The sequence below is a fragment of the Solanum verrucosum genome, unplaced genomic scaffold, assembly GCF_900185275.1.
Source record: "Solanum verrucosum unplaced genomic scaffold, falcon-dt-bn FXZP01000176.1, whole genome shotgun sequence".
NCBI classification, from domain to species: domain Eukaryota; kingdom Viridiplantae; phylum Streptophyta; class Magnoliopsida; order Solanales; family Solanaceae; genus Solanum; species Solanum verrucosum.
The window spans coordinates 2,853,104-2,876,827 of NW_026020412.1; the positions used below are offsets into that span (position 1 = coordinate 2,853,104).

The window sequence follows — 23,724 nt, forward strand, 5'->3', positions numbered from 1 at the left end:
TTTTTTTGGTTTGAATAGTAAATAATTTTATTTATGTGGGGAATGGAGCTGCGGTTGGGTTTGGATCCGTTTGATGGGCATCCCACTTACTGCTAGCATGAAGTGGTCAAGGAGATAGGAGATTTCTGTCGAGGGTAGATTGAGACTGAAAAGGACATTTCTTCGAAAAAATCATTTTAGATGGCCCACAATCAAAGTGAAAGGAGATGGTGATAACGTACCCAAGGAGGTAGAAGTGGAATGTGATGGAGTTTATAGAATCCCAATCTAGTGTGAAATTCAGGCACATGTGCTCATCGATGAAGTTGCTGGGAATGTGGTCTTGTCGGTTAATGCCCCAAATACCAAAAATGATACACGTGAGCTAGGTTTAGACTCTTCTTTATTATGTACCTGCTCAATTTTCTAATGAAGCCGAATAAATATTGCTTAGAGATTCGAGGGTGCATAATATTCAAAAGCCATGTCATAACAAGAGAATTATCGGAATCCCATAGTTAGGGTCAGCCATGGCAGGTGCTTTCTTTTCACCAGTTATATACCCAATTAGTTTTTTAGATTTAATAAAAATTATGCAAGATCTTGACCAAACACTACTGGCATCATCTAATTTTACAACATTGATTTTGAGACCGCAGTATTATCAACCGTCTTTGCATCCTCCATTGAAGAAATGATGGTCCAAAACAATTTTCAAATTCGAACAATAGTACTTCTCAATCTGGACTTCCAACGATAAGGAGAGACAACAAGCTTTCAGATCTGCACTTCAGTAAGGAAGAACTGTAGATCTCTCTGGAAAAGGAAGCTGGCACACTATATCACTTCTAGTACTTGAAAAGTGATGAAACCGGGATGGGTAGGCTCAGATTTAGCTGGTGAAACCAAGGAAGAAAGAATATCTCCTAGACAATATCAGAAAGTGGTCCACTCGCTAGCGCGTGAGAATGATGAGTAGCTGAAGTTAGAGCTTTCAATAGCGCATGCCGAGGTCTTAGACGGAGCTGCTGACTGGGTTTTTGTCGCCGGTGGTAGAGGAAACCTGTGTTGTCGGTGTTTTATGTAAAAAACTGCTCGAGAGATAACTGAGGGACAACTTGTTTAGGTCACGAAAAAAAATGCTCAAGGGAGGTTACTCAATCTCGTGCTACAAATAGTGTTGCAGAGGGAGAAAACTTATCTCAAATAGGCAACAATGGCTCTGTTCCAATGAAGATTACAAGAAAAGAAAATCTTTTTGTATTTCTTGATGATCTTTACATCCCATGAGAATGAGTGCTTAAACATTGAGTCCTAAGACTAAATAAGGAAAGACAATCAATTACAATATCCTATAATTAATTTACTCGTATAATTAAGCTACAAAATCTCTAATCAATAAAACATAGAGCCATCTAAATAGAACTCTTTGGAAGAAATTGAAGACTCATCAGTACCAACCCTTCTACAATGTCACATAGCCATAAACAACATGAGGATCCATTATAACAACAAAAAATTGATACGATTCATTAGTTTGTGGTTGTATTACTGCTTACAAAATATGGCTTGTGCGAGGCTTGTTCAGAGTGGAATGTATTAGCTAGAGACTATAGGGGAGGTGCTTCTGGGATGGAAATTTAGAAGCACGAAAAGGAGGGCATGGGAAGTAGCTCTTCTAGCATTCATATGGACAATATGAAAATTAGAAATAGGCAAGCATGTAAATGGGTGGAAATTCTTGATTACAGATTAGTGGATTATTTTCTTTTCTGAATTTGGTAAAACACTCTCTATGTTCCTGTTAGTGTTCATAAATGGATGCTTTTTCTAGAGAATCATGTCTTCTGTAAGATGCTTGATGTTGAAGTACTATCATCTTTGAATCTACGTTCAAGATCATGTGGTGCTTTGATGATTCTCAAACTATGTACAAGAGACGGTTTATATGAAGAAAGAAGACTGAAGAATGAAGTTTCAAGAACCATGTCCTTAGTGAGATAGATCTCTAAAAAGAAGTGAAGAAATTAACAAAACCGTCAGAGGAAGTCATTAGAGAATATGTTCCTATGGGGTAGCATGAGAGACTATCAAGAATGAAGTTGTTTCACATCTGCACTAGGAAGTAGGAATCATTGGAGAATTGTAGTACGATAGAATTCAATTCGACAAGGAACTGAAATGATGAGAGGAGTGAAAGTTAGCATTAAAGTCCTGAAATGGGTAGTTGCAGTATTTATTGAAGCTTCAAAGGTACACGGAAGGACAGTAAAGAGGTGGAACCTGAAGGACCACTTTGCAGAGTTTTATTGCACTCTTAAATACAATGAAAGTGGAAGATACATCAGCTTCATAGCATTACAAGGTCAAAACAAGTCTGTCATAATAACTCCGGAGTCCACACCCAATGGAGGCTGGGGGAATATAGCTCACAAGATTGCTGGGTTCATTTATGAGCCAATCAAAACACAGGGGACAGCAGCGAAGGACAGAAAACAGCTTCACAAGTCTTACAAAGAAGCCCGCTTCCAAAATAGATGGATGACGGAGGCAACAGAGACGGCCGAAATACAGAGTACAACGAACAAAGTAAGAATCACAGGTGGTGAATCGCAGCCAGTTAATGATCTCTTGAATAGGTGCATCGTAGGAAAATTTCAATGCCAAGCAGACGAAACCCCCAGTTTGAACGATGTAAGAAGATGGGCTTGTAATTCGTGGAAGTTGGCGATACAAGTCAAAGTGTATGCCATGAATGATGGGTATTTTATGTTTGAGTTGCCGTCCAAAGTGGCAGCAGAGCATGTATTAACAGGTCAATGGATCTAGAGGAAGATGAAGTTGGGGCTCGAATGACGATAGGCTGCTGGCCGGCGGAGATAAGGAGAGATTGGGTATGGATTAGGTTGCTGGGTTTACCTATGAATTTGTGGTCACAAAAAGTCTTCAAGGAGATCGGTGACATCTGTGGAGGCTTTATTGAGACGGAGGAGGAGACTTCTCTCAAGAATCACCTTCATTGGGCCAGAATCAAAGTGCGAGGTGATGGGGAGAGGATTCCCAGAGAAGTAGAAGTAACCTGCGATGGCTTCACTTACACCATTCCGGTGTGGTGTGAAGCTCCAGTCACAGTAAGATTATCAGAGGAGAGGAGAGAGGAGAAAGGCAAATACCCAGGATCAGCTTTTGCAGAAGAAAAAGGAGGCACAACCTGCGAAAAAGGTAGATGGGCACGTGGGGACTTCAAGTGAGGGGTCCCGCATGCAAGTGGGCCTGAGATTTAAAGGAGGGGAAAATAATGTGTATAGCAGGAAAAAGCTAGGTCAAAAGGAATTTTTGGGCCCAAAGACTTTGGGCCAAAAATTTTTGGACCCAATTGTTGTGGAAAATTCTAGAGCCCAAACATCAATTACCTATCCTGTAGATATAATAAATATTGAGATATCAGCAAACAAAGCAAAGGAAAACAAATTTCAACGCCAGATCACGCAATGGAATAGAGACCGAGGGGAGCTGGAAGTCGCGAGACAGAGTGTGGAGATGGCAGTCACGGATAGAGAAGAATTGGGGGAGAAGAGTATAACGGTAATGTTTCAACCACTGGAGGAGGAGAATTTAGACGGAGGTACAGAGGAAGCTATTCCATTGGGCATCCAATTTCCAGAAGAAGACATGAGCATTTTGGACTGGATACAACAAAATATAACCAAACTAAGCTCAGAATTCGGGGTTAATTTCAAAGGGTGTGAGGAAAAGGTGAAGGAGTTGTTGATGAAGATCGATAGCAATAAACAAGGAAACAGGGGGGAACAGAGTAAACAAACAACAGGCAAGAGGAAAGGATTATTAGAACTAAAAAGGTTGCAACTGGATTCTAAGTTCTATAGCAATGGTAGTAGAAGTAAAGGGGGGGGGGGGGTTTGGCCATTATGGATCAATGAATTTAAACATTGTGTCATGGAATGTGAGGGGGCTGAATTGTGGGAGGAAAAGGAGTATTATCAGGAACATGATAAGAACTTGCAAAGCAGATGTGGTATGTTTTCAAGAGACAAAAATGGAGGGGGAGATTGCTAATAAAGTTAAGGAAATCTGGGGTAGTAGGTGGGCAAATTACGTGCAACTCGAAGCTAGTGGGACGAGGGGAGGCATAGTAATTATGTGGGATAAAAGAAGATGGGATGGGGAGGTGAGTAGTGTGGGTGCATTTTCAGTTTCTGTTTGTTTCTCTGGGAAGAATCTGGATTTTAAATGGCATCTAACAGGTGTCTACGCCCCGAATGATAGAGCAGAAAGGGAAGAAACTTGGTGGGAGCTAGGGGTAGCAAGAGGTCTATTCACGGGCCCTTGGGTCCTATGTGGGGATTTCAACACTGTGAGGTATCCTTCTGAGAAGTACAACTGTAACAGAATCAACAGGGCAATGACAGAGCTATCAGAGTTCATTGAAGACATGGAATTAATGGACTTAGATTTAGCAGGGGGAGAGTTCACTTGGAGAAGAGGGGACAGACACTTCACAGCAGCAAGGCTAGACAGGTTTCTGATCTCTGAAGAATGGGACTCAAACCTGAAACAATCTGTCTTACAGAGAATGGTCTCAGATCACTCCCCATTAATGCTACAATGTGGAGAATGGGGGACAACCAAATCATATTTCAAGTTCGAAAATTGTGGTTGACTACTAATGGATTTAATGATAGAGTTAAGACCTGGTGGGAGTCTTTTCGCTTCCATGGAAAACCAGACTTTGTACTGGTAGCGAAGCTAAGGGCCTTGAAAGCTAAGTTGAAAAGTGGAGCAAGACCTGGCAAGGCAATCTGAGTCAACAGAAGCAATTGGTACTAAACCAATTAGCAGAATTTGAAATGATACAGGACCAGAGAATTTTGGAGGAAGAGGAGATAGTTTCCAAATTGGCTCTTACTGTTGAGTTTGAGGAGGTGGCTAAAAAAGAGGAAACAACATGGAGACAGAGATCTAGGGCAGTATGGCTTAAACAGGGGGATAGGAATACAAGCTTCTTCCACAAAACAGCAAATGCACATAGAAGAGTCAACACTATTGATAAGATTAAAGTCAGAGATGAGCTATTGACTGAGCCTGCTGAGATACAAAAGGAGATCACAGAATACTATGAGAAGTTATATGCTGAAACTGAGGACTGGAGACCAGACTTAGAATAGATAGGGTGCCCTACAATTGATGAGGATGACAATAACCAACTGATGGCCCCTTTTGAAGCACAGGAAATCCTAGAAGGCATCAAAGCATGTGCCGGGGACAAGGCCCCTGGCCCAGATGGTCCATGGCTTTCTTTAGCCAGTGTTGGGAAGTCATCAAAAAAGAAGTGGTGGCAGCAGTTCAAAACTTCCACGAGGAAGGGGTATTTGAGAAGAGAATGCTACTTTTGTGACCTTGATACCCAAGAAGACGGGGGCTGTGGAACTAAATGACTTCAGACCAATAAGTCTAGTAGGAGGAGTGTACAAGATAATTGCAAAACTTTTGGCCGAAAGACTGAAAAAAGTGATACATAAGCTAGTGGATAGACAACAAATGGCTTTCATCAAGAATAGGCAGATCATGGATGCAGTATTGATAGCCAATGAAAGTGTAGATTCCAGAGAGAGAGACAAGAAACCAGGGATCCTATGTAAACTGGATATCCAGAAGGCATATGATCATTTGAATTGGAACTTTTTGATGAATCTGTTACAAAGGATGGGATTTGGAACAAAATGGCTAAAATGGATTAGACAGTGCATAAGCTCAGTGAAATTCTCTATTCTGATCAATAGAAGCCCATGTGGCTTCTTCTCGTCATACAGAGGTCTGAGACAAGGGGACCCCTTATCCCCTTTTCTCTTTATCTTGGCCATGGAAGGACTAAACAACCTATTTCAGACAGCAAAAGTAAAGGGATGGATCAGAGGTTTCCAAGTGGGAAATAATACAAGAAATAATCTAGAGATTACTCATCTACAATATGCAGATGACACTCTAGTTTTTTGTGATGCAGTAGAGGAGCAGATGCTGATTTTGAGGGTCATCTTCAATATTTTTGAGGCTGTTTCAGGTCTGCACATAAACTAGAGCAAGAGTTTCATCTATCCAGTCAACACGGTGATAAATATTGAAGACCTAGCCAATACACTAGGAGGGAAAGTGGATGAATTACCAACAACCTACTTGGGAATGCTTTTGGGGTCTAAGAGCAAGTCAAAAGAAATATGGAGTGGAGTAATTGAGAAATGTGAAAGGAAGCTTGCAAACTGGAAGTGCCAATATTTATCGTCAGGTGGCAGACTAACTCTAGTTAACAGTGTCCTGGATGCCCTTCCCTTGTACATGATGTCATTATTCCCTATACCAGCCAAGGTAACCAAGAGGTTGGATGCGATTATGAGGAACTTCTTATGGCAGGGAAGCGAAGATAAAAGAAAGTACCATTTGGTCAAATGGAAGGAACTGCTGGTAAGTAAGAGAGGGGGTGGACTCAATATCAGAGAGCTGAAAACCCAAAACAAGAGTTTGATGATGAAATGGTTGTGGAAATTTGTCTCACCAGAAGTATCTCTATGGAAGGAAGTAATAATAGAAAAATATGGCATGGAGGATAAATGGATGACAGAGGTGGTCACCAACCCTTACAATTGTAGTGTATGGAGGTCTATCAGGAACCTATGGCAGCTGGTCAAAGAGAGAACAAGCTACAAGGTGGGCAATGGAGAAAAAGTAGCTTTTTGGAATGACATTTGGTGTGGACAGAAAGCACTCAAACATGCCTTCCCTGTACTACATAGTCTGAGCCAAGGACAAGAAGCAACAGTGGCAGAGTTATGGACAGGACAAGGGTGGAACCTGGGTCTAAGAAGGGGACTAAATGATTGGGAGATGACAACCATAGCAAGATTTCATGATACAATGCAAATGGCTACCAATCTGACAGGAGAGGAAGATAGACTGGTATGGAAGGGGGAGAGAGGGGGAGAGTTCACTGTAAAATCAGCATACAGAGAACTCAGGTCTACGGAGGAGCAGCATGCAGGATGGCCCTGGAGGATGATCTGGAAAATAGAAATTCCCTACAAGGTGAATTATTTCACATAGCTCTTGGCAAAGCAGGCAGTCTTGACACATGAGAACTTAAACAAGAGGAAACTCAATCTATGCTCTAGTTGCTATCTATGTGAAGAACAGGTGGAGACAGTCAACCATCTCTTTTTACACTGCAAATGGACTGATCAATTGTGACAGATGTTTATCCAAAAGAGGAAGATTAAGTGGACAAAGCCTGAGAGTATTATAGAAGTCCTACAATGTTGGAACAAGGATGGAAACGCAGGAAAAAATGAGAAAAGATGGAGGATTGTCCCAACTTGCATTTGGTGGACAATTTGGAAGGAAAGGAATCAAAGATGATTTGAAGGAAAACAGAACAATATCCAGAAGATAAAGACTAATTGCCTAGGGCTTTATTATTTTTGGTGTAAGCAAGTAGTGATAGGAGATACTGAAAATGTGTTTAATATTATTGACTGGTTGTAACTAGAAGATCCTAGGAATGATGTAAGTAAAACTTTTTGGAGGGGGACTACACTTTGATGTAGTATACCTGTGGATATATAGAAGTAATGTTACCTTTCTAAAAAAAAAAGGAACTGAAATTCTATACATGGAAAGCTATCATACATTATGCACATGGAATTAGCTTGAAAATAGGAGAAAGAAACTAACGCATGAAATGTTTCAAACCAAGTCAAACTAGTACTGGATTTTGTGAGAGTCTCGACCTTATTTATGTTTTGGATTAGAAAACTACAAGGCGACTATATAAACAACTTTGGAGTGAGACGTCAAAGTTAAAAAGTTCTACACAAAGAGTTTCGAAGAAGAAGTTGTTGCTACAACGAAAGAACCTGTTGCTATCAAGATTTATCCATATAGTTCCTGAGCTGTAATAGTAGTTTCTTTGTGTTGGTTCCAAGACAATATCTTGATTACATTCTTAGTTGATTGTATTAGGTGTTTTTTGTGTCCATAAGTGACTTTGTTGACAGGATAGAGTCATTGAAGAAGAAGAGTAGAGAGGGTAGAGGTTGGGAACGATTCCTTAGGTTTTACAAGAGCAGTTTTAAGCCTTAAATTTGGCTCGAGTTTAGTGAAAAAGTTTGAGTAAATCCTAAGGAGGTGGGTTGCGGTTTTTGCCTCCCTTGAGCAAGGAGTTTTCCACGCTAAATACTTGTGTTGATGTACTATTTGCATTTTACCTTCTGGCATAAATGCTCAAGGAGTGTGGTACTTTGAGTACTTAGGTCGCAGCCAAACTAACACTTGACCTTTTATATAGACTTTGTGTGTGCCGATTCCCCATCTGATCGATGCGATTTTACTTTAAAAGAAGAGGAAGGTTGCATGATATTTTGATAGGTTATTGAAAATTGTAGGAAAATTATCTCTTAGATAAATCCAAGGCCTTGAATATTTTATGCAACTTTATGTGTAATATGCATGTACATATATTGGTGGGTTGTTTACAATAGGATCTATGAAACTGAAGCTTATATGCGATGACCGAAAGATAACAAAAAGAAAAGGCTTACCCCGTGCATGAAGTGTTCTCTGGCTGCTGAGTCATAGGGAGAGAGTGGCCTATAATGAACACTGTTTTCCTTTAAATTGCCACAAAGAGACTGTATCCATGCCTTAAAGCTTGTGACATACAGGTTAAAAGAGTTAATCTATCATTGCATCAACACCTACCCTGATTCCTAATAAGGATAAAGTTAGAAACTAAATTTTGTGAGATACATGGTTTTTTGATGATTGTTGGGTGTATGTTGATGTAATTAGTGCTTCAGATCTGTTGAAACTGGCAAGTGTTTTTGGTTTCGTTCACTGGATTAAATTATGCACGTGGTACATTCATAAAGGTATAATAGTTGGTGTGAAGCATGAAAAAGATATTCAAGTTGGGACTTTCACACTAACAAACTAAACCTCTGCTGACTTGAGTTGTCATATGGAGCAATTTCTGTTTGAATGTTACAATGCTACTATGCTTGCTATAGTTTCTAATTATCAGAGTATGAGATATCTGATCAGGTGTTTATAATTTAGGTTGCTTTCTTTCTTTATTTCAGGTTGACATAGAGGTTTCATCTGTTCTTGCTCACTTTTCACCATCTCTTTATGGAGCAATTATGGACCTTATTGCGGATTTTGATATACTGGGTTTATCATCAGACTCCTTGCGCCCAACTACAGTTGATGGTAGTGTGATATCTGCTGTGTTTTGGTTCTCCATTGCTGCAAATGTGAAATCTATTGGTTTCTTGATCGACTTTGAAAGTGATGTAGAAAATGCGTGCAGTCTCATGATATTGCTTCAGATATTAAATATTCGGTATGTTGTTAGCATCTTGTTTTACTTTTCTATCAGCCAGATAAAGATACACCATTAATAATAGAGACAATACGCAAAAGATAAGATGATAGACAGATGCCGAAGTGAAACTGTGTTGCAGCTTTATACTCCTTGGCAAATCATAAATATCCAGTCTCTCTCTTAATCCTTCTGCTTTGCACCGTAATAATGCTACAAGAACTGCTATATAGCCTAATCATCATACCAACGTGATTTTAAAAATCATTTCTGTTTGGTGACTCATGAATGGTCTCTTGACATGCCATCTCTAGCTTAGCTGTTTAATTTCAAAAGGGAAAAAGGTCAAATATACCCTTGAACTTTTAAAAATGGTATGTATATACCCACCGTCATACTTTAAGGTAGTATGTATCCCTACTGTCATACTTTTGGAACATATATACCCTTTAATCAAATGGACAGACGCATGACACTATCTCAATAACTTACGCGATTCTTTGTTTTTTTAAAAATCCAAAATTTACAAACCCACCCAATTATATCCCGACCAAATTTTTTTTAAAAAACACCCATTTTGCATTGCCATAAACTTTTGCAATCTTACCAACAAAGTATTTGATCAGAAAACTCACAAAATCAACAACTTGACAACTTCATAATATTAAAGTATAACCCAAAATATTAATAAGACAAATGAGAAATCAATTCGTTTGTCCCAGAAACTTAAAATTGCATATATTATCTACAACTATCTTCATAACTACAGTAATTATATAAAGCAACAAAACTTAAATCGTTAAATTAATATGAAAACTATGTATATATTCCACTCTGTTTAGGTTCTTTAGGACTAAGTAATTACCCAAGAAATAGGAGTTCATCAACAGGAACACAGATGAGATTCAGAGAGAAATAGGAGCCAATTGGAGAGAAACTCAGAGACAATTCAGCGTTCATCTGGAATTGTAATTTTGGAATGAAAAAAAAGCTGGTGGGTGCAGTGAAGGTGGGGAATCCAGAGTTTTTGAATGGAGTATGGAAGGGGTAGAGATGCACGCTGAGAAGCTTGAATCAGAGATCGGAGATTTCTCGAAGCTTTTGTTACTCGCACTTTGGTTATGGTTTCCTTAATTTTGGTCTTAAGTGAGTCAGGACATAATTGTGTGGGTTTTGTTTATTCTTTTAAAAAAATAATTAAAAAATTGGGTAAGTCATTGAGATAGTGCCACATGTATGTCTGTTTGATTAAAGGATATGTATGGTCCAAAAGTATGACGGTAGGGATACATACAACCTTAAAGTATGATGGATGATATATACTTGCCATTTTTGAAAGTTTGGGGGTATATTTGACCTTTTACCCTTTCCAAAATAACTTGAGTTGCATAAGGTCACAGTCATATTGGGGTCGTTTTCTGCACTGTTTTCAATTGCACAGTTTTTGTTTATTCACCTTAAGTCATTCTTGCTGCAATGCCAATTTCAACAAGTCAGTCATGACATCCACAATTTGTAATCAAACCTTTAGCATTGATCAGAACAATTCTTGAAATTCTATGGATATTTTTCTCGGAATCAGCTTGATTCTTGAAGAGCTTCCTTTAACCAGCAGTGTCCAGGCTAGCTTGTGCGGACCTAGACTGTTCTACCTGGTATATGTGTCCTCCCACTAGTAGAGGTATTGTGTGATTCTTCCCACCAAGACTTTATCAGATGAAGAACTGACCTTATATTTTTGTCTCATCATGTGCCCCTGATTTTCTTGGAACCTTTTTTGACAGCTACACTACATACTTCGGTGCTGAACTTGCTTAAGTTATATTTTATTGATAGTAAGCAGCAAGCGAACATGACGGCTTATCTGGTGAGAAAGGAAAAAGAGGAAAATGAGATTAGTCTAGAGGTGCATTTAAAGTTGTGCTTGATATAGTCGTTTTTCCATATAACCTTTAAAATTCAAGTATTCACGGTAAAGAAAATGGTAGAAAACATCAGATTCTGATATCTATTCTTGAGTCAGATGTATTTCCTTGTGAGTCAGGAGAGTGATTCTTTTCAAATATTATCTGTTAAGCATTATAGGATTCATTTATGAAGTTTGAATGAAGTTGCAGGTTTGATGGGAATGAGTCCTTGGAGGGAAGAGCTTCAGTGAAGGAAATAAACATCCATAATTATGGTGGTAAAACTGAAGGAAAAAGCCTCATCTTTTGCTCATCACAGAGCTTGTCTGGATCTATGTATCAGGATTGTAATGATGTTAGCATTGGTCCTCAAAGTGGGAATTCTGATGAGAGAAGTAGTACCAACGATCTGTGCCTTCTGTTCCATTACAAAACCTGTGGGAATTCAGGATTCATTGGCCATGAATGTAAATTAAGTTTAAGTGGTCTTGATATTCACTGCCACCGTTTTATAATTGGAGTTTTGGTAGGATTTGTTGATAAATTATCTAATATCAGACCTTCTCTTCGAGTTGTGGACAACCCTGTAGTGAATGGTGAGAATTGTGTTCCTACTTCTGCTTCTTCGCTTCAAAATTCTGGTTCTTCCAACTTCTTTGAAACCTCCTTCTCTGAATTGGCAACTGTTTCATTGGATCAGTTCCCTTTCATTACCCTAAAAGATACTGATTCTTTTCGTAATCTTGGAGGTTTCTCAAATGATAATACTCCCGAGTGGAGGAAGGTTCTTAATTTAAGAGACTGGAAGGACAGCAATCCTAAGGACGACATAGAAGATAGATCTAACAGTCAACTTCCAATTTCCGTTAATTCTTCTTTTCAAGTTTATGGTGCTAAAAGGGCGTATTTCATTGACTTGGAGCTCAGCAACAGTCGAGTTCATTTTCATGAATCCTCTTACATAATTGGAACTCTTCTGTTTCCAAATGTCAAGTCTGCATTGTGTATTTGCGCCGACTATCTGGATGTACTTTGCTGTGCAGAGGGGTTGGTTCTTTCTTCTCTACAATGGACTCAAATGATGCAGGATTTCCTTTGGGGTCCCTTGGAATCCACTTTCCCTCCAACTTTAAAGTTGCGTGTCTGGAAAGAAAGTGTAAAGTCACCGTTGAAAATGAGTTTAAGTATCAAGCATGTGTCTTGTGTTTTACCGCCTGAGTTCCTTGCAGTTATCATTGGTTATTTTACCTTACCTGATTTGAGCTCTAGTACAGATGGATTGCCTATTACTGAAAGCTCCGACTCTAATACTTCAAAAGATAATGTAAGCACTTCATTTATGTTTGAGATACTGGACTCCAACTTATTTATACCGACAGGGAGCAGCGTATCTCAATTTCTGAAGCTTGATATACAACGGCTATACTCTAGTTTCACGGAAAATGGTGAAGCAAAGTTTGTGCTGAAGGATATTCCTATGGAGTGCTTGGTTACAGAAGATGAAATTGCTCACAGAAATGATTGTTTAAACTTTTTTGGATATGACTTATCACTATCTTTGATGCTATTGGAAGAAGCAGATAATTTGTCAGGTTCTTTTTATGGCCCCACTTGGACAAATATCAACTTGATTGCGCCATTTAGTGCCGATGTATGGGTGAGATTACCATCCCAATGTGAATGTTGTGATGTTGTATCCTGTTATCCAAGTTGTATTATGACAATCGTCAAGGATTGTCAACTCAATGCTGAAGGTAAGAAACAGATTTCTGTCATATGTTTTCTCGAGTATTGAAGCAAAACTTTTGGCACCTCAGTATTTGATGTGTCTTTGTCCACAGGTGCATCACTCGTGAATGGATGTGAAGCAATGATGGATGTCATAGATCAGTTTTCCTTGGTTGCTAAACAAGCTGAAGCATTCAAATCTGATACCTTACAGTTTTTTCTACACAGGGAGGGAAAAGAAGGACAAACCGCTTCTCCACGTCAAGGCTCTCTTGAAAATTTCATGACAATCCGAGCGTCTGTGAGGTCAATGTCCATAAAATTGCGACAACATAAAGGAGAATCAGTTGCTTCTGACCTTATTGGGGAAGCTAACATGCAGTTTCTTTGTTCTGCCTCTATAAAAAATGATGAGCTCTTAAGGCTGAAGAGCTCCTTCTCTTATCTACAGATATTCTCGTCTCTTAACTCTGTTTTGCTTGCTGAATGCTGTTCTAAATCTGGCTCTCCAGTTATTGTGATTACCTTTTCATTGTCTGATCAGGGTGAAAGTATGCTTTCTGTTTCTCTGCCTTCGCTAGATGTTTGGATACATATGTCTGATTGGGTTGCATTCATCAATGTACTCGAGTCTTCTTCAACCAAACAATCCAATACCTTAATGACAAACTCATTATCAAACAATATGGCATATGTCACTGTTGACCAACTCAGGGATGGTGAAAATGATGGTCCGCAAAATTCCCATCCATGTCCTAATATTTTATCTACTGAAGAAAATGTGAGGCATGATACTGGAGTTCATTCTGTTGTGTTGGAAACTATCTGTCTTCGAATTCATATTCCTGCTTGGGTTAGAAAAGATACTTTTAATATATCGGAGGTGAAGCAGGGTGACAACCACATGAATGATTTACGAAACACGATTTATGGACATCGACATGGATTTTTCACTGTTGGCTTTCAAGCTAGGAATAGTAAACTGTTTTACTTGGGGACCGTTATGAGACTGAAACTTGATCTAGATAAAACCTGGGGTACAGTGGAGCTTGTGAAGGATGATAACACACGCTCGTGGCCCCTGTTTGAACTATTTCAAGTGAACCTTGATGCTGCAGTTTGCACTAGTTGCATTGAGCATATCCATGGGAAGGTGGATCTTCAGTGTCATTGCCTGGATGTATGGCTGTCAGATCACATTCTTTATTTCTGGCAGTTTGTGGATTTTGAAGTTCCAGCAGCTGGGCCTTCTCAATTTAGTTTCAGTCAAGTGAACTTTGATATCCAACTTAGAAAGTTCTCTCTTCTTTTGGCTGATGGAAAGGTGATTTCCACTCCATAACACTGTCCCTATTTACATCATTTCTGCAGTTTGCCTTTGCTAGATTGGACTCCAAGATTGATTGTGATAACTTGATCTGCCTCAATTCTCTTAAATTTCATTATTATCCTTAGAAGTTTTAATGATTTATGCTTTTAACAGACAACACTAGAAAGTAGTAGACCACCATCATATGTCCTTTAATGCGTCCTTTTGTTTCCCCTTTATTTGGGAACAATAGATTGACAGTTCAGGACAGGGGTTATTTCTCAGTGGTAACTGATATCTGTTTTGCTAGAATTCATATTTTCTTAGCTGCTGCACAGTACTTCTCTTGCAGGATCTCATATACTCTATATGAATTTCGTCGTTGACATTGAGTGAAGTTATGAACATGCATGCTTCTCGAATGCAGTTTCACCTTTGCTCTGTCATGTCAGTTAATAGTTAGGAGGAGCACTTTGAAATATATCTTGTTCCAGAGAAGTCTATTTCCGGGAAGGTGACAAAGATATCGGAAATCTGTTACTAAATAGAATGTGCTCTGTAGTTTTCCGCAGTGTTATAATCTCTTCTAGATCAATATCATTATTGTTAAAATGTCCCACATTAGTTAAGTGAATGAGATGTTGTCTTCTTATAAGAATCTTGGGCAGTAATCGCGTCAAACTTCTGAAATTGAGTTCGGCCCAAATTTTCATTTTCTTTACATGCTAATTGAACCCCAACATTCCTATTTTGGTTAACCCAATGCTTCACCGCCAATCTTATATTGTCCCTCCTTTTAAATGTCCTGCTCCTGCCTGCTGACGAAGTATTAAAATATCCACATTGGTTGAGGGAAGGGTTATCGTATCCCTTTATGCTTCTGGACATCTTCACCTTAATAGCTAGAATTTTAGTTGAGTTTTGCCTGATATCCATTTTCTTTACAAGTATGCTCATATTTTCTTGAAAATAGTGCCATTCTTTTATCCTCACTGTCAAACTCCTTTGCACTGAACTGGGAAGAGTTTCTTTTCATGCTTCTTGTTTCTTTCCAGTATTTCCTTTGTTTATCTTTTGAGTGCAATGAGGTATTGTTCTTTGATCATCTCTACTGCTAATTGTATCACATAATTGCCTGTTTTCTTCTGCTACATACGTTTTGCTAATATGTATATATTTTTCTCTAGTGGAGTTCAAGCGGACCTTTGCTGGAGTTACTTATTACAAACTTGCTTCTTCACTCAAATGTAGCTGGAAATGAAATGGAGGGTTTGGTGAAGTGTGAAGTCGAAGTGAACTATAATAACATTGACATGGTAGAGATGACAAAATCATGATATATCTTCTTTTGATTCTGATTCACTAATTTCTGTTCTCTATTTGGACAATAGGTCTCATGGGAGCCTTTCCTAGAGCCCTGGGAAATCCAGCTAAGCATAAAAAGGCATGATGACAGTTCCCTTCTGAGTAGTGATGTTACTAGCAATCTTCATATCAAGTCGACAACTCAACTTAACTTGAATCTTACTGAGTCCCTTATTGAGGTACTTTGGTTTTCTTGTTCTACAGGCAAACCCTATGTTGCATTCGTTGATAAAAAATACCAATTGAGAAGTTCTAATATGTTCACCATGGAATTTGGTAAAGCTGTTTGTATCTGTCCTCATTCATTATTCTTTATCAGGCTATCAATGTGCTGACTGTCATTGTGGAATCAATGATAAGAGATAAGCTGTTTTACTTTGGCATTGATAAATGACACACTTGTGAGGGTATGGGCTGTACTCCCTTTATATGGTTTTGGGTGATCTCATCTCATTAACTAGGGTTTAGGGGCGAGTTAGGTCTAAGGTCTATATCCTGACATTGTATCCTAGCATGCCTCATCCCTATTTTTGGTTTACCTAATGTTGAACCCCCATGTTATGTTGGTCAGGCTCCAAATGTCAATCCTGGGTGTTCAAAAGGGTGCTGAGAGTCCTTCATTGGTGAAGGACGACGCCCTGAAATCTCTTTATATGCTCTTGCGTTTAAGTCTAAGGTCCAATTTTTCTTGACAGAAGCTCCTTAGAACTTACCTTATTCTCCCCTTCCCAAATTATTTATTTATTATTTTGTAATTTTCCCTTAAGGTTTAATTGTCTATTTCCAGATATTTAATATTGCATTATCAAACACAAAAGTATGTATCAGTTGATAACTTGATATCTAATAACAAATGATCAGTATAATCCACTCATATAAGCTCAACCGTGGCCCATAATACGCTAGATTAATTTGCTGCATCTTCGAAAATGATATGACTAAGCATAAATTAGCCAGGTCATCCTTTGGGAAGTGATTATATCACTCAATATCAGTTCACTAGGCCCCAATCCAGAATTGTTCGGGTCAACTACATTAATCATCTCTATCCATAGTCAGATATTCATCATAGGTTGGTTACTTTTTATGTTGGATGTTAACCTGGCACAACTTGGCCCTCCTTTATTAAATATTGGGACTAATGTGTTTTACAAAAGCTCAAATAGATGAGTTCCTTGGTTGAAATGAGTGGGAAGGCTTTCTGTCATGCCCCGAGGCTACCCCCTTGACATAAACACGGGACCTAGGATCACGAGTGACCCCAAACTAACCCTGAAGGCTTTCTGTCACGCCCCGAGGCTACCCCCTTGACGTAAGCACGGGACCTAGGATCACGACAAGCTAACCCTGAAGCTAGCATATCATAAGCATACTAAACACAACTGAATAAAGAGATACTATGCGGAAGCTAAAACATGAGATAACTAAAAGATGGGCAATACGTCTGATGTATACGCCCCATCAAGAGGACCCAATATACCTTGCCAGGGGTATAAAGGCATGACTGATGTGATCATTAAATCTGATGCCCACTGAGGGGACTTATACTCCTACGGGGGCACGTAGTTTTGGGACTATGAGGACACGCTGAACCCTAGTCCAACTCGGTGCTAAGCCTACTCCCAACTGAAAATGTATCTGACACAACATACATAACTGAAATATTGGATAGCTCAATATTCTGACATGCAAATCTGAGAATGCAACATTTAAGTACTGACAATGTAACATTCAAAAATTGGAGCAAGTATAATTCATGAACTAAATTTTTTTATACAACTAGGGTTTTGAGTTTCGTGCAAGGAACTAAGCAAACTTTTCAAGAAAACAAGCTATTTCGATTTAGGATACTACAACAACTAAATCACAACAATTATCCAAGGTTTTAGAAACCTTAGGTCTAAACAAAATATGGAGAATCAAGAATCTGACTGAATTCTAGGGACCTGGTGGACGCAAGGAATCTACTAGTGAAATCCCACATACTTGGTGACGAAATCTATGGAGAAATCCTTCGATTTCGGGGCTGGAACTTGAAGCAAACCTTCTGATTGTTCTTGGGAAACTGTCGCTTCTTTATTCTCCTTTTTGCTTTAAGTTTGGGTGATTTTTGGTGAATAAAGGTTCTGGGTATGTTTGACTAAGTTATTAGGCTTAAACTGAGTAAACGACGTAGCTTAGGAATCAAACGACGTAGTTTAAATGCCCAACGCATAGGGGAAAGGACCAAAACGACCCTGACTTAAATCTGACGAGCCACCTACTACAGGACTGACGGGCCGTTGATTGACCTACCAACCATCGGTAGGAGTCGTCGATCAAGCTCTGCCCGATAGGTTTCACTAAAACGAGCATAACTTCTTACTTAGAAAAAGGATTCAATTATCTTTCATTTGATAGGTCGTGGGCCACCTAATTCATTATGTGCTAAAAGATATGACCGTTTGAAGTTGACCCAACAATAATTTTCCTCTAATTGGCTGTTGACCCTCACTTACGGTCCGTAGGTCCAACCATGGACCGTACTGGTCGACCGTGGGTGGGATCAGAGACCATAAAACTTTGGACCTCAACGACAGAACCATCCTATGGTCCGTGAGTCAATCAACGGACCGTGGTTCACGACCGTATGTGTCATCTTTAGATTTTGAAATTCCCCCAAGTCTGGGACTGAACCACGGGGCCCCACCTACAGTTCGTGGTTCTACCTACGGTCCGTGGTTGGTTTCCGTTGGTTCTGACACCAAATTCTGGAAAGCTGCATTTTCTATTTTCTTGATTCCAAGATGTTACACTTTCCTTTTTAAGGAGAACAATGATCCCTAATTTAGGTAGAGGGGCAGCTCATTACCCACCGAGTTTCAAACCGTGCGCCTCTGGCCTGGGGATTTCTCTGATATGTGTATGTATGTGTACACACACAGACATATATGATTTCATTATTTTAAATACACAACTATTGTAAAGTTTTTTGCGTTAAAGAAATACTCATCCTTAGATTCCTTTCATCTGATTGTGTTATCAGATTTCTTGCAATGTGCTCACAAAATATTGAATGAATTAGGACATATTGTACAATGTAAAACTTTCCACCAAACTTACTGATACATTTCTCTTTCTTTTTTCTTGCCGTTTGGTGAAGGTTGTTTCTAGGACAATCGAGATGATTAAAAATGCAGGGGATCTGGCGCAGATGGCTGCTCATTCTGAAATCCCATCATTCTTAAATTCTCAGAGAAGTGAAAATCTGGATACCGGGAGTTCTCCTCCTTACATACTGCAAAATTTGACTTCGTTGCCTTTAGAGTTTCATGTCTATCAACAGCAGCAGAGTGGTTATGGCTTAGAAGTATCCTCCATGAAAAGTAGAAAGTATTTACAACCAGGATCTTCTATTCCAGTTTATGTTAGTGAAAGTCTTGAAGATCAAATTTTACGCTATAGTCCGGCCCAATCCTGGGAACAACTTGGTGTCAAAAAATCGGTGGAGCCATCACATCATTATATCATTGTTCAACTTGAGGGAACGTCACTTCCTTCTGTTCCTATTTCAATGGATCTTGTTGGACTTAGGTACTTTGAAGTCGATTTTTCCAAATCATCGAGGAAGCCTGATGTTGATACAACTAAGAATGTTCCAAACAGTAGTATAAACGATGGAAAGAACAACAAAATAGAAGAAAAAAGTGGTTTTATCATTCCTGTAGTGATTGATGTGTCCATACAGAGATACACGAAGATGGTGCGATTGTACTCAACTGTAAGTGCTAATGCAGGTTATATTTTGTGCAGCTTTTATTTACTGTACTGCTTTACATATTTCTTTTTTATTGCAGGTAATAGTATCAAATGCAACTTCTGTGCCTCTTGAAGTACGGTTTGACATTCCATTTGGTGTTTCTCCAAAGGTATATTGGTAAAATGATTAGTAGAAATCTCCGTATCTCTATCGGCAAAAAGGGATATTAGTATCTATTTAGTTTTGACTGGATTTGTGTTCCTACACCTTCATGTAACTTGTCTTTTCCCTTCTTTGTCATTTCAGGTTCTGGACCCCATTTATCCTGGTCAACAATTTCCTCTTCCATTACATTTGGCTGAAGCAGGCCGAGTGAGATGGCGTCCTCTTGGTAATTCTTACTTGTGGAGTGAAACCCACAGTATTCCAAATATTCTTTCTAATGAAAATAAAATCAGCTTTTTGCGCTCCTTTGTCTGCTATCCATCTCATCCGAGCAGTGACCCTTTCCGCTGCTGCATATCTGTGCATGATTGGTGCTTACCTTCTGCTGTGTCACCAGAAAAAGGCTTTTCTTTGTCCAACAATGTTCTAACACAGACCAATAAACCTCATAATAATGTAACTTACATGGTTAAGCCCGAGAAGAGGAATGTGCATCAGTTGACTTTAAGCAGTCCATTAGTATTGAAGAACTATCTACCAGAGACGGTATCTGTGACGATAGAAAATGCTGGTGTTTGTCGTACGGCAGCTGTGTCAGAGGTATGCACTATGTTATAGTAACTATCTTTTTCATGAATTGATTTATTTTACTTTGTGTTCACCAGCACAATTTTCCCTGTTTCCAGGTTGAAACTTCTTTCTTCCATGTTGATTCATCACATGACCTCATAATAACTTTCGAGATGCATGGATATAAACCTTCAGTTGTGAAATTTCCACGTGCTGAAACATTTGGTGAAATAGCCAAGTTCAGCGGAACAAGGTTCTCTTTGTCAGAGACTATTACTTTTGACCCTCAATCATCAGATGGTACCGATTGAATTTTGCTTTCCTGTTCTTCTACCGGTGCCAGCATTATTAGTTCTCTCTTATTATTTTTAATTCTTTAATCTCCACTTTATTAGGTCCTCTTTGTGTTGCAATTGAGAAGGTGATGGATGCATTTTGTGGAGCTCGTGAAATATGCATTTCGGTTCCATTTTTGCTCTTCAATTGCACTGGTTTCCCACTGGTTGTCTCTGAATCCATTAATTGGACAAAAGGCCATTTTAGTGTTATTACATCTTGCTATGATGTGGACGAGCAGGACTTGGTTCTCCACAAGAAAGATGGTCTGGGCATTTTTTCTTCTAATCAATATATGGATACACCTGCAAATAGCAATAGTCTGCCAGCAGCTCCCTTGAACAATTACCTCGTTACAAAGTCACATGACAGTAAATTCTCTCAGGCGGAATCGATTTATTTTGATAATTCAACAAATTTTCACCGGGGTTCACAGAAGCATGATATATATGCTTCAAAAGCATCGCTTCACAGGAGTAAGTCTTACACAAGCAGTCAATCCAGCTTAAAGTCCTGTGGGTTAACAGAAGGTGATGCTTGGAAGGTCAATTGCCGGATGTATTCACCCAACCCAAGTTCGTCTTCTAGTGAAATTATGGTCAGACTGTGTAGATATCTACCAAATTCACTGATGAATGACATTCCTAATGATTCTTGGTCTAGTGCTTTTTCCCTTGTGCCGCCTACTGGTTCTAGCAGTGTAACAGTCCCACAACCATCCAGGAAATCTGGTTATGTAATTTCTGTTGGTGCTGTTGCAGCACCATTTTTTGGCAGGACAAAAATCATTACCTTCCAGCCGAGGTACTCTACTATGTCAATATTTTGTTAGTTACTACCATCTTCAAGGTATTTATACAGAATCTTCCTGCAAGGAATATATCTATAATAAAGCACCCATAATTCTTCAGATACGTAATCAGTAATGCATGCAATAAGGACCTGTATTACAAGCAAAAAGGAACAGATGATGTTTTCACATTGGAATCTGGAAGGCATTCTCATATTCAGTGGACAGATACATCGAGGTATATTGTGAGTGTTGATATTTTCATTGCTCATTGATATCTCAAGTTACTTCTAAGACTGTGTTTGGTATGGAAGAAAACATTTTCCAGAATTTGTTTTCCAATTTTCCCATGTTCTGTTGAAAAAGAATTTTTGGAAAACATTTTCTTTAGGAAAACAAGTTGCTTAATCATTGCCAAGGTGTCTGCTGCATGACACAGTAACAAACTATTTTGTAGCCACCTCATCCATGCCATCCACTTTTCAATTTGCTATTATCATTGCCAAGGTTCCTGTGAAACACTTGATTCTCTTTATGAATTTGCTCGGATCTATAAAGGGTAATTGATGAGGGTGTGATGATCGTGTGAACAGATATTGTTAAATGTGAGGGACCATATGTTGTGGGAAGTCATTGGTAAGATGTCGTTTCTGACACTATTCTTATGAAACAAGTGATTAGTTAAGTCTGGGAGGCAATACATTTTAATTTTGGACGAACAAAAAGCAGAATTGTGATTCACGTAAATTTTGTTCCTTTTTTTTTTTCTTCTTATTCTTGTTATTTATTATATGTATCAATGTTTCCCAGGGAGTTGCTAGTCTCTATTCAATTTGCTGAACCTGGATGGCAATGGTCTGGTTGCTTCTTGCCAGAACATCTAGGTGATACTCAGGTTAAAATGCGAAATTTTCTCTCTGGTGCTGTGAACATGATATGTGTGGAAGTTCAGACTGCTGATGTCTCAATTAGAGATGATAAAATCGTTGGCAGCCCTCATGGTCAGTCGGGAACAAACCTGATTCTTGTGTCAGAAGATGATACTGGCTTTATGCCATACCGTATTGACAATTTCTCCCAAGAGGTATTTTCCTTCAATGCAATACAATAGTTTGTAACTTTGTATTTGTTAAGTGCCCGGCATTGGTGGTGGGATGGGTTATTTGTCTCCATATATGGTTTTGTGTAATCCTCACTTCATGACCTAACTTCTCGGATTGAGTTAGGCCCAAGATCCATTTCTTATCATGGTACCAGAGCAGGCAAATGTACTCAGTTTAAGTCTTTCCACAACTAGATTGTCAAAAAGAATTTTTTTATGTTCTTGACCCATGGAAAAGAATCTGGTGTGTATGTGAAAATTCATTTTGACAATTTTTGGGTTGTGACATGTGAAACTTAGATATGTGTGTGGTTTGATACCATGATACAAGATGGATCTTGGGTCTAACTCAACTCAAAAGTTAGCTCATGCCCAAAACCATTTGAGAAAAGACGAATAAGCCATCCCTCAACAAATGTGGAACAACATTATTAGCCACAACAAGACATGAAAAATATTTTCTAATTTTTTTGTTTCATAAGAAACTTACTTTAAAGTCACCTTCAATAGTTTCACCACCGCCACCCTAATTATCTGTCTAAGACGCGTTATCAAAAGCGTAAAAAAGTTCTAAGGTATTTGGGGTTTTAAATGCAAATAAAGTGTGGACTGTAAACGCAAATGGAGATAAAATACAAATATATATATATTGTGAGAAATATAGGAAAATAATATTATTGAATTGTTGTTGTATCTACATTATTACATTGAGACCCTATTTATAGACACTAGAATACAATCCTTTACCAAGTAGGATACAATTTTACTATTCCTATTCTAATAGAATTGTATAAACCTATTCCTATTCTAATAGGATTGTATAAACCTATTCGTATTCTAACATATATATATATATATATATATATATATATATATATATATATATATATATATATATATATCAATTGTTTAGTGTGGCCTCTTTGGGAAACACTCATTGGCAGGGAAAAGTATGTCTTAGAGCCTTGATGACAACACCGAAGTGCACATTAAGCTAGGTGAAATGCTCAACGTGTTTTGAGTCTTGCTTCAGTGCCTAAGCGTGCCGTTGATAACACTGGTCTAAGTTTGATTGGAATAAGATAAGATGTCATTGCTGAGTGGTGTAGGATACTAGTTGCAAATTTATATTGTGAACAAATGCAAGGTTGGAGACATGACACCACGAGATGAAAATAAATGTCAAACTAGAGACAATTGTAGGATACTGTGACATATTTCTGCAGCAAATTCTTTATATAGATGTAAGCTACCAAAAGGAAAACATTTAACATATATTCTTATTTAAGAACAATGAACTAAAGTTATTCAACTAAAAAGAACATAAAGTATCTAAAAGTCTAGTG

General features: G+C 38.6%; 1 protein-coding gene across 1 annotated transcript in view; it reads left to right on the plus strand.

Moving 5' to 3' along the window:
* Positions 1 to 23,724, plus strand: part of LOC125840712 (uncharacterized) — an 86,021-nt gene that overhangs the window by 46,616 nt on the left and 15,681 nt on the right. The window contains exons 23-34 of the mRNA XM_049519678.1: positions 9,126 to 9,388; positions 11,479 to 13,028; positions 13,116 to 14,326; positions 15,499 to 15,627; positions 15,703 to 15,855; positions 18,819 to 19,436; positions 19,513 to 19,584; positions 19,722 to 20,180; positions 20,267 to 20,450; positions 20,546 to 21,290; positions 21,398 to 21,514; positions 22,087 to 22,360. Coding sequence (XP_049375635.1) covers positions 9,126 to 9,388; positions 11,479 to 13,028; positions 13,116 to 14,326; positions 15,499 to 15,627; positions 15,703 to 15,855; positions 18,819 to 19,436; positions 19,513 to 19,584; positions 19,722 to 20,180; positions 20,267 to 20,450; positions 20,546 to 21,290; positions 21,398 to 21,514; positions 22,087 to 22,360 — 5,775 coding nt within the window. The remainder of the gene's footprint in view (positions 1 to 9,125; positions 9,389 to 11,478; positions 13,029 to 13,115; positions 14,327 to 15,498; positions 15,628 to 15,702; positions 15,856 to 18,818; positions 19,437 to 19,512; positions 19,585 to 19,721; positions 20,181 to 20,266; positions 20,451 to 20,545; positions 21,291 to 21,397; positions 21,515 to 22,086; positions 22,361 to 23,724) is intronic.